This window comes from Humulus lupulus, chromosome 9 (assembly GCF_963169125.1).
Source record: "Humulus lupulus chromosome 9, drHumLupu1.1, whole genome shotgun sequence".
Taxonomy (NCBI): Eukaryota; Viridiplantae; Streptophyta; class Magnoliopsida; order Rosales; family Cannabaceae; genus Humulus; species Humulus lupulus.
In genome coordinates, this window is record NC_084801.1 from 11,369,353 (window position 1) to 11,381,716 (window position 12,364).

The window sequence follows — 12,364 nt, forward strand, 5'->3', positions numbered from 1 at the left end:
AAAAAAAATTATCATTTAGTGAACACTTTTCAATTACAACTTAATTTTTATGTGAATTACCCTATGTTTGTGTTGACGGTAATAACTTGTCAACTAAATTGTATGGTTGGAAAAAGTAGCAAAGTAAGAAAGCTAAAACTTAAAGGAAAATGTCATAGAGTAACAATTGAGAAAACTTGTGTATTTCTCTTAGAAAAAATGTGTTAGAATGATTTTCCAACCTGCCCTCCTTGGAAGAGGCTCTTTATTTATAGGTGAGAGTTCGTCTCTTTTACATTGTGATCCCCAAGGAAAAAATGGTACATTGAGGTACAACAAGGGATTGTGGAGCAAGTGGTAGTGGTGTTGGCAATAATATGGATGTACGGTTTGCTACTTGTCAGGGATGTGGTGTAATACTTCGACTTTGTTTTGACCATGCACGACCATTACCCTTTTGATACGTGTAACTAGTTCGTACCATGTCACCATCTTGCCATCTTCGTACAACTCTTTTTTTTGGGCAAGTATATGTATTACACTAAACAAGATTACAAAACTGTACAACTGCAGTTAGAACTTGCTCTCAAAAAACAACTGCCCAAATTACATTAGAAAAATCCTATGAAACCAATCAATATCTCTCTGACTAATCCCCTTCAGCCCTGTATAAAAAATTCTATTATATACCTCATATTTAATCTTCCTTATGGTAAACAAAACTGTCCAAACCACTAGGTTCGAAAAAGTTGAATTTCCACCTCTCCAAATATTATAGATTGTGGCCGAAAGAACTACTATATAGACTACTCATTTCAGAATACCTTCCATACAAGGATATCTAGTGTGAATGTGAAACGAAGTATGAATAAACTTGAGACACTTGCTACTAAACAGACGATCAAAGAATACGTGCTTTTGATCCTCTGCTGCCATACCACAAATTACACAAGTTGTATCCGTGCAGATGTCAAAGCTTGAAAGCCAAGTTCTTGTCTTCAAACGATCCAATAAAGCTAACCAAACAAAAAAAATGATCATCGCCTACAGGGTTTCGTCTCGTACCTTGCTTTAGACGATGCATCACCTATAAGGTGGCGATGCAACGCCATATATATAGGTCTAACTTCTCAAAGGTGACCTTAAACACCTCCAAATGCTCCTAAATTTTTGGGCATGCTTTGATACCTCATTGTATCACTTTATACCCATAAAAGTCAATTATAGATACCTACTACAAAGTCTCATATTTTCATTTCAACTTAAGTGAAAATTGTTAAGTGTTTTGCACCACATTGTATAAACAACTTAACTATATATTATATATTATATTTAACCAATCTTAACAGCCAGTAGCCCAACCTACATCAGACCTAGTATTAGAGTATATTGCAATGTTGGCTCGCAAGGTAAAAGACATGATAAGCCCAGCGCCACAAGATCGATGATGATGACGCGTTATCATGAGGTAGATTTCTACTGCCCTAGTACCAAATAATTTCAAAATGCCTCATTTCAACAAGTATACGATGGCACCTCAGATATATTTGAGCTCTAACATTCAACATAATGACAAGTCACCATAATGTATCAAAAGATGGATATTGTTGGTGCTTTCTAACCACATGGATCAAAACAACTTGCTAATGGTACATAAAGTACTACGCGAACTCCATATCCTCATGGTGGTGACTCTCCTTGGATTTCTCAAGGCAGTTCCAAGCTGCCCTTGTTTGACCAAATTAAGGAGGTGAATTCCCTAGTGAACCTTAAACAATGATAGTCTTATCCCCTTTTTGCTTATGTTAAAAGGATCAACGAGAAGGATGTTAAAGTTAAAAAGAGTAGATGAGAGGGTAGTACTAAGTTATCGATAAGCTTTCCTTGCGATGAAAGACCCTAATTATAATAGTGGTGTAATGATGAACATGAAATAGTTCAAGTGCAAACATACAATAAATAAATGATGGAAATACAAAAGAATAACACACATTGAATTATGGGGTGGACTTTTGTCCAAAACAGAAGCTAGTTGGGCGATTTAGAATTCAAAAATCTCGGATCTTTATTTTTTGTCTCATTAATATGTCTTGTCATTCAAGATCAAGTAGGCAATTTATTTAAAATAATAATTAATATATTTGGATAAAATAAATAAATAAAGACAATTTTTTATAAGATGACTGATTTTGTTCTGGCTGAATATATATTCCACACGTGTATAGATTTATGTCGTCCGATTGGTTTTTGTAGTGTTGGGTGGACTGCAACGCCTTGCTTCATTTCTCAACATTATAGGTAATGCATTTATATAAACTATATCGAATCAAATAGGGGATAACAACCTATTTTTATTCACTCATATACCACATATGATATAATAGGATGAAGCTTCATCCTATTATATCCAACGCTTCATTCCCATTGTCTATTCTTACATAAGCAATATCCTGTTTAACATTTGGATCGATTTCCACACTTTCTTTCTAATATAGATATCAAGCAATTATATGAAAGAAAGCTTGGGCATGATCAATGCCAGGAACTTCAATATTTGATGTCTAAAGAGATCAAAAGAATGAGTGAAATAGAAATTATAGACGCAAGAGTGCGCGATGCTATAAAAAAGGCTGCAAGTAATGGTATTGTAGATTTTATTACTATAATAGCCAGAGCAAATCCAGGACTAATCTGGACTCATGATGTAGCAACGACTGTGTTTAAGAATGCTATTACATGTCGTGAAGCCAAAGTTTTCAGCCTTATATATGGACTTGGAGACAAAGAAGCTCTAGCAAACTTTGTTGATAAGGAGACTAGAACCACCATGCTACACATGGTCGGAGAAGTACCATCTACACAAGTAATAAACCTTATTCCAGGATCAGCTTTACAAATGCAGAGAGAATTACAATGGTTTAAGGTAAACGTAATTATATCTAGTCTATATAATAAGTGTGTAGATAACAGAAATTTTTTGTTTTAACGGTTTTTTATTTTTTTTAATGTTAACTTTAACGGAATATTCTTATATTTAACAGAATATTCTTATATTTAACGGTAGTTTATAAAAATTTAAACTTAAATAAAATAAAATAAATAATTAAAAAAATTTAAATAAGATATTTTATAATGATAATTATTTAAAAATAATAAATAATTAAACAAATTAAAGTAAAATATTTTTGAGATATTTTACAATGATAATTATTTAAAAATAATAAAATCATATATTTTATAGCTTAAATAAAATTTAATTAAACTTAAACTTATTTATTAGAATAATATCATATTAAACATATATTATAATATACTATCAATTAGCAACAAATTGTTTTTTTAAAAAAGCTAGCAAGAAACTTAAATTTAAAATTCACGTATAATATTTAATATTTCATTAAACATATAATATATAATCTATTGTTGTCACTGTCAAATTCAAAAATTAGAACAAACATAAACTTAAACAAAAATAAATAAATTATTTAATTAAAAAATAAGATATTTATTTGAAATTTATATGATATTAATATAAATTTAATAAAAATAATTAATAAATTCTACAAATAAAATTAAACAAACGTACATATTGAACGTTGTTTGTATCTAGTATATATATATATATATATATATCTTTTATTTACTCATTTTAATTATTATTATTATTATTATTATTATTATTATTGTTATTGTATATACCACTATTTTACCGCCTGGCTTTTGTGTTTTATTCAATACCAACTTACCCTTTTTTGTTTGATAAAATATCGAAATATTACCATGTATGTATCAGCTGACAAATAAGTGAAAAAATATACTTCGATAATAATTTGAATTAAATTTGTTCTCAAAATTATCAAAGTAGCCCTATTTTAATTACATAAAATATTTAATATATAAAATTTGTTATTTTTCAAATTTCAAATTATTAATTTTATTTAATTTACAACCTAAAAGTTTTTTTTTTTTTGGTAAATCAAAAGCTCTGTATTACTACAAAAACAATTACACAGAAAAAGCAAAAGCCCAGCAATTAATTACAAACTCTTAAAAGAGCTTCCACCCAATCTTGATCTAACCTATTGAATTTGGCAAAACTCATGAACTGTAATCTCACACACACACAATGAATAATATTCTTTACAATAGTATCCATTGAGGGAATATTTTGATCCCAAAAAGCCCTATTTCTACTCTGCCATATAAAATAAACTATAGCAGAAACAATGGTGAAAACTATTTTTCTTCTTCTTTGAGCCAACTTCTTTTTCACCAGCCCTTCAAAAGGCCCTTAAGATCATGCCCCTTGTACATAATACCAATCCAATTCAGAACTGCTATCAGAATTGTAGAACTAAAACAGCAAGAGAAAAATAGATGAGAATGAGATTCATCATTGATCCCACAAAGTAAGCATGAAAGGTTCTGAATTTTCCCAAATCTCTGTAAACGATTTCTTGTAGGTAATCTTTCAAGCAAAGCTAACCATATTATAACTCTATGTTTGGGAACGCATACTCTATCCCAAATCATATCAAAATTCCATCTGCCAAAAGAACTATTCTGCAATTTAGAACACAAAGCAGATAGAGAGAAGTTGAAAGTCTGAAACTCATTGAGAGAAAAAACGGTTTTGAGTTTATTCTTCACTTGAACTAATCACTTCCAATACCAGCTAGCATCTAGGGGCGATTCATAGTCCCACCATTCTGCTCGCTTTATATACACAGAGTTCACCCACTTAATCCATAAATTGTCCTTCTTAGAGGAGATAGCCCAAACATGCTTGCCCATGGCACATAAATTCTATAAAGCAATATCTTTAAAACCCAAACCCCCTCTGTTTTAGAACGACACACATCTTTCCAAGACACATTGCCCGGGCCATTTATCAAATCAGAACCCTTCCAAAGATAAGCTCGGCACACTTAGTTAATCCTTTGAATAACTAATTTTGGAAGAATCACTAGTTGCGACCAGTATGAATTTATAGTGAGAAGAACTGAATTAATTAAAACAATTTTACCCGCATATGATAAGTTCCTACTACTCCAAACCCTGATTCTACTAATCATCTTATCCACCAAACATTCATAGTCAGCTTTAGAAATCTTTTTAGAACAAATCTTCATGTCAAGATAATGAAAAGGCAGATCACTCTTCTGAAAACCAGATAAATCCACAATTCTATCAAGAGACATAGAATCCATACTTGCCCCATAAACCGCAGATTTCCTACCATTCGCTTTGAGCCCTGATGAGTTTATTATTAATAATTTTATTATTTTTTCTTATTACGTTTTCAATTGATGAAATAATAATATTTTAAAAAATATATATGTTTGTAATTAATTGAAATCATTCAAGTATTTTTATTATTAAATTATGATTTTTTGAAAAATAATATTGAAATTAATTTTATTTAATAAATTAGACATTTTATATAATTACCGTAAGAATATTTTGATAACATAGAAGATAAAATTAATTAAAATTATATTCAAAGTATGTTTTGCACTAGTTTATCAATTGCAGCATATTATTAGTATTTATGAAACAAAATGGGTGTAAGTTGGAATTGAAGCAAACATAAAGATTCTTTAATCTATATAATTATTATTATTACTACTATTATTATTATTATATAATATTATTATTATTATTATTATTATTATTATTATTATACCAATAATATTTGTATTGAAACATTGTTGGAATAAAAAAACAAAAATAACTTCAATTGTGACCAAGAACAAACGTACGTATATATACAAAAAGAAAAACAACAAAACAAATAATTAAAGAAAACACCAAAGTGTGAGGTAATTGAAAAAAAAATGTATTTTATTACAGCAACCATCACACACTACAACAAAATTGATGATTTGTGGCATTTTTAAATGTTACTATTTCTCTTTTTTGTGACACTTATTGTATTAGTGACATTTGCCACAAATGTAAGCTATTCTAATGTAACTAAAAACTTCAAATGTTACTATATTTTGTATTAGTGACACTTTCAAATGTCATAAAATATTTAATTTTAATTAAAAATAAATAAAATTAGTGTCATTTACAAAATGCCACTAAATCTAATATTTTGTGTCATTTTTACAATGTCACTATTGATATATATATAACATTTTTTAAATGCTACTTAAACTAAATATTCACAAATTGGTGACATTTTTATCAAATGTAGTCACTAAAACATATAAATAGTGGCATTTTTTTAAAGTGCCACTAATTAAAATGTCATTTATTCTCGTTACAGTGACTTTTTTTTTTATCAAATGCCACTAAACTACTGTGACATTTTTTGACAAATGCCACTAAATTAAACACCATATATTAGTCTTTCAAAAAAAAAAACACCATATATTAGTTAAAAAAAAATTCTTTAAAATACAAAGGCACTGCATTATATTCTGTATTTTTTTAAAAAAAATTACAATTTGCTACAATAATCTCTCAACGTTACATAATACTATTAATCACTTTGAATTTAATTAATTAATTTCTTACTCCTCTTTTCTCTCTCTTTCTCACACTCGCTTGCATATGGAATGAATAAAAAAGATTTAAGAATAATATTTGAACAAAATAAATTAAAAAAATAGGTGTACTTACAATGACTCACTTATCCTATCCTTTTAAAAAAAACACATCACTAACCCACCTTTTTACTATTATTCTACATACTAATGATTCAATTAATAATGTTTATAGTTATGAATAGTGATCTATGTAAACATTGTAGCAAAATGTAGTTTTTTCTTGAATATATGGTTTCATTTTAACTAATCAAGTGATGAATCATATATATATATATATATGTATGTAGGAAGTTGAGTCATTTGCAGGTCAAGCCATTGAAATTGAAAATCAATCTCAACAAAAACCAAGAGATGTGTTTACAGATAGACACGAGACTATGATGAGCAATGGAGAACGGTGGATGAAAGAGACATCACAGTCTTGTACAATTGTGGGTGCACTTATCGTTACAATTATGTTTACAGCTGCATTTACAGTTCCAGGAGGAAACAATCAAGACTCAGGCTATCCAATATTTTCGAAGAAAATCTTGTTCAAGATATTTATATTCTCTGATGCAATTTCCCTTTTCTCCTCGACAACTTCAGTGCTAACATTTCTTGGAATTCTTACCTCTCGCTACACAGAAGATGACTTTTTATCATCCTTACCTACAAAAATGATCATAGGGTTATGTACCCTTATTTTGTCTCTTTTAACCATGATGATCGCCTTTTGTGCTGCCCTTTCCATCATGTTTCGAGCAAAACTATGGATTGTCATACCAGTTGCTTCCTTTGCTTCTATTCCGGTTGTATTGTTCTTATGGATACAATCTCGTCCTTTGCGTCAAATGATTATGTCTACCTTTGGACCAAGTATCTTTGATAGGAAGGTCAAGCCTTGGTTGTACGACATTCTCAAATGAACATTATTATATGTTTGGTTTGGTTGGATTATGTGTTAATTATTTGTTGAGAGTACTGTTGGTCGACTCAGTACTCATTTGGCTTTTATGTAATAATAATATTTACTTTTACCCACTTGTAGTGTGGTATGGATTATGTTAATTTAAATAATAAAGAGATGTGTGTGACAAAATGAGTTTGACATATTTTGTAACATATTTTGGGAGTACAAATAAGTGGGACAAATGTGTTTGCCCGAATTCGTAACATACTATTTTGGGAGTAACACATCTTACAAATCAGTAACCATTTTGTAACTTCCAAAATATCACATTTTAATGTGTAAAATAAGAGTTACTCATTTCTAAATTGAATTTCATGAGCTATTAAGTTGAATAGCTGTTGGAGAAGTGATTTTAACTGTCATAGGTGTATGGAAGTTACAAAATTAAAAGGTAATAAATTGTGACATTTTTTGTAGCTAAATGCAAAATTGGGTGGTTGCAAAGTGCCTCGGGCCACAGCCTAGAATGTCCCAAGCTGCGGCCTAAGAGACAAAGCCTCCAGGCCACAACCTAGAATGATTTAGGTCGCGGCCTGGGAGGCTGACAATTAAATCTTATTTTGCATTTTTAACAATTTGAACGTATGGGATATTTCTAGTAGCTCCCAAATCTTCCATTTAATTTCATAAATACCCAATTTAATATTGGTAACAACCAAGAGGGTTGGTGGAGTTGAAATTCAAAATGTGTCTCAAAACTCTGTAAATAAAAGTCTAGTACTCACTTGTAGGATACAACATTTATATCCACTAGAGCACTTGGCTAGAAATTCACCAAAATACTTGATAATTTCGGAGAGCTATTTCCATTTGAGAGTTCTCTTCGAGCTTAGAAAAATAGGAGGAAATAAGCTTTTTGACAAAGGTCTTGAACCTTGTTCAAGTTGGTGATCCCCACTACTCTACACTTAAGGTAAGAATTATATCTTATGTCACGACCCGAGCCCTAGGCCGTGGCAGATTTGTAATATCCATAACTCGGGTGGTCAAAAGTCAAACTTTGACCCTTGTTGTAAAATAGTCTTTATAAATTATCATTTAGTTTATATTAAATAGTACTATAATTAAAAATTACAATAATGGAATAACTCCTATAATTATATATACAAATATTAGTGATAAAAACATGTTCATTTATCATTATATATAAAATAAAAAAAAAAATCCCACAGTTATGTAGTCACCAAACAGTTAAATTTAATAAGTCATAAACACCCAAAATAATACTTAGCACCCACCATTCCTCATTCCTAACTATTACATAGTTAATTCAGATATACCGATCATTAGGTTCCAAATCAAATACAGTGGCACTAAATAAAAATAGGCTAAACACCTTAGCTCCACTAATAATTCACCTTCCACAATTGTATCACTGGGTTCCTGGAATGGGAGAGATATAGGGGGTGAGCTTATAAAGCTCAGTAGGAAAGCAACTAATATCATGGACCCAAAAGTTTAATAAAACTCCTTCATGGTTAGCTTTGAAAACAAAACATATATCATTATGTATAAACCAAAGTAGAGAGAAACCACATTTAATCATAAGAGCATAGCTACAAGTGTACAACACACCGTCCACTAGATCCCTAGCTCCCGTTACCCACCATAGAAAAACCGACATCCTAAACCGGGTAGTCGAACCTGATAACCACCACAAGGGGAGGCTCAGAACACTTCATGTATACAGATGCTAGGTCTTTGCACCTATAGGTGATGGACACCTGATCTACCTATGATGACACAGAGATTAGGTCGTGAAACAACAACATGCACAAATCATGATCACTATGGCTCTCATCGTTATAACCAAATGCAAGTAAACATGAAAAGAAAGAAACATATTCCCTTTATATTTTAGAAAATTGGGCAGCATAACAGCTGCATTTGAATAAAACCCAAAAAAATCATAACCTACATAAATAAGTGAACAAAAATATATTTGGCACTCAGTGCCCTCAGAACAGAACAAAAAACATGCAGATTAAGTTTTCAATTTTTCAAACATTTTATAAATATCAAAATAAAAATATGTTTAATGCAATTCAATACGAGTAAAATAAGTCCAATAGTCAAGTTGAGTCCCTACCTCCTTAGAATTTTTAATATGAGCCCAAAGCGACGCTCCTAAGCTTAACGATGATCCTAGAGTGATTTAGTCTAATTTTAATGTCACGTTTTTCCTACGTACACCAAATCAGCAAACGATTATCATCATTTCATTCCTCATTCAAAATCGTGTCCAACAACATATAATATGACCATATTTAAAATTTCAAGTTTCGAAACCTCACCCAAGCGGTGCATAGTAGCGGTTGGTGGTGGTAGTGAGCGATGTACCGGAAACGTCAACGAATATATGCATGGCATATATCAGAACAATCCCCTCGATGAGTACATCACGGAAGTACGGCTCCTTTGCCCAAATGACCTCTGATGTTGCCAAAAAATGCTTCCAAAGGGGCAGAGAGACCCAAAATCTTGCTGGAGAAAAATGGCGAGTTGACCAAAATGACTTAGTGGGCGACATTCCTCTCACGACGTTGATTCCAACAGTGTCACCCACTCGCCGAACAATGGTCAGAGTTCGCCGGAAAGTCACCTCAAAGTTTCGACGACAAAACTTCGGAGTGGTCGTATGAGCACGTCCTTGCTCCGATGGTCACCAAACTTTGGGGTTGCTGTCGTCGCCGGTCGGGGAAGCTGAAGCACCGGTGCATGTCAGAAATGGTGGCCGGCAGTGGTTGGGTCTAGTGCCCTTGTCGTGGCTTGTTGGGAGGAAAGCAAGGAAAGAAAAGAAAAAAAAAAGAAGAAGGAGAAGAATCGGGGAGGGAGAAGAAAAAGAAGAAAAAAACTGAATATATAATTTTTTTTTTAATAAGTGGGTCCCACCACATATAATTTAATAATATTTTATTCCCTTCTCTTTTTGACTTTTCAACCTGAAAGGTCTCAGGTTTTACATTCCTCCCTCCTTAAAGACATTTCGTCCCAAAATTTTCAAAGTACAACCTTGTATGCCCTAAATATCCACGCACTGTGGCGAGATAGAGAAGGGTCTAATTCGATCTGCCACGTGTCAATCGTCCACCCGGAGCTGTTTGTTACGGGCCTCCATTTGTCCAGCCCGAGCTGGTTAGAGAGGTAACTACTACTCGGAGGCATCGTGTCAGCAGTATGAGTGTCACGAGCTAGAGCCACATTAAGCCCGTGATGCGGCAGAGGTCTGACACCTGAATCCTTGTAAAGTCAACCACGCAATATAAACGTGCATACATCAGACATCACGTGTCTATTCTATTCCTGAATTCTCATAAACGCAGTATAAACGTGCATATTCAGACATCCCACGCCTGATTTGGGCAATGCGACCCATTATCCCTCCTTACCTATTGATTAGACCACACTTCACTGCCAGGTTTAGGAATTAATCAATAATGTCACACAAATGACGTGAAGGATAAAAAGATCACGGGATGACCCCATTGCCAACCAAGATATCTTCTTCCTATAAATACCAAGACCCTGGGTAGTGCAGGGGGTTGGGAGATTTTTGTAACAAGGCACTTTGTAAGAAAATAGTCAAGAGATATCAATAATATCGACTGGTGGACTAGAGAGATTTTAACCTTCGAACCACCTAAAAAAGAAAGGGAATGGCCATCTTTCTACTGCTATTAGTTTCCAAAAGTCTAAATTACAATTCTTTTCATATTACGGTTTACTAATTTGCACTAATCCATCCTACTTATTCGTATAATTACATGTTGGCGAAAAATTGCGTCAACAGTTTGGTGCTTTCATTGAGAGGTTTTAGATTGGTGCTATCACAAAAACCTGATCGTGGTGGTTACTCGGTCGAGGCATGGTAACAAGGCGGATCAACATGATGGGCAGGAGGCCCACCCCTGCCGCCATATCCGATGAACCAAACCCCAAGGTCCAGCAGCGATCGGGAAAGCATTCGATGGGCCAGGACGACACCAGGAGTTCGGTGCCCCAAACGACAAATCCGAACCCGAGTTACCTGACGGCGATAGAGATGGAGAACATGCAATTGAGAGGTCAGCTATCCAGAGCAAGTAAGCAGATCGAAGAAGTCTTGGCCCAGCTACCCCCTCTTGCAACCGACATTAACGTCGGAAAGAGGCAAAGTGGGACTCGCAAGTCCTGCAGGGATAATCGGCCCAGACCCACTCAATCAGTCAGAACCTCGACCCCGAGTTCTGCACCCATGTCATCCCATAACCAGGAAACTATGTTTGAGGAGTTTCCTAGGGCCAATCAGCAATTCAGCCGATCAGTCAGAACCTCAATTCCTAGCTCGACTCCACCGTCGAACGCGCCCAGAAGGGCTCGGGGCAGCTCGCGGAGGAGATCCGGGGAAGGCTCGCCCAGACAACCTGCTCTGGCCAGCCCCCCTGTGTTGCGGTCAGACCGCCGGGCGCAGGATGCTGGAGACGGTAGAGTAGAGCGGCCGCGAGCTAATTTGATCCGCCCGAATGGGACTAGGATCGCTTCGCTTGTTAGGCATCCCCCGTCGCCGATAAGATACCCATCTCATCCCCGTCCAGTTCGAGACATTCTGACACACGGGAACAGCAGAAGAAATCCTCCTCCCATCGATCCTTCCCATCGCCCCCAAGCATGCGGGGAGGTCCCGAATCCTCACCCCCAGCAGCGGGCTCCAAGCTTTTCCAACGGGAGCTACTGGACCTGCGTAATCACTTAAGTTCGGCATAAAGCCCTCGAGCCACCTCAAGGGCCAACCTTCGAGATCGCCTCAACTCGCAGAAGGGGAATTCGGCCAGAAATGGAAGTCATGCTTGCCGAGAGGATGGTCTTTCTGAAGTACGTGATAGTGGGAATGTCCCGC

General features: G+C 34.3%; 1 protein-coding gene across 1 annotated transcript; it reads left to right on the forward strand.

Moving 5' to 3' along the window:
• Nucleotides 1-2,479: 2,479 nt before the first annotated feature.
• Nucleotides 2,480-7,587, forward strand: LOC133801157 (ankyrin repeat-containing protein ITN1-like). Its single transcript, XM_062239314.1, has 2 exons — nt 2,480-2,902; nt 6,824-7,587. The coding sequence occupies exons 1-2, from the start codon at nt 2,537-2,539 to the stop codon at nt 7,442-7,444; spliced, it is 987 nt and encodes a 328-aa protein (XP_062095298.1). The 5' UTR covers nt 2,480-2,536; the 3' UTR covers nt 7,445-7,587.
• Nucleotides 7,588-12,364: the final 4,777 nt, after the last annotated feature.

Excerpts from the sequence above, each read along its gene's own strand:
- LOC133801157 (XM_062239314.1), top strand. The coding sequence starts at position 2,537 with ATGTCTAAAGAGATCAAAAGAATGAGTGAAATAGAAATTATAGACGCA. Across the intron at positions 2,903-6,823 it reads GAGAATTACAATGGTTTAAG|GAAGTTGAGTCATTTGCAGG; the intron begins GTAAACGTAATT and ends ATATGTATGTAG.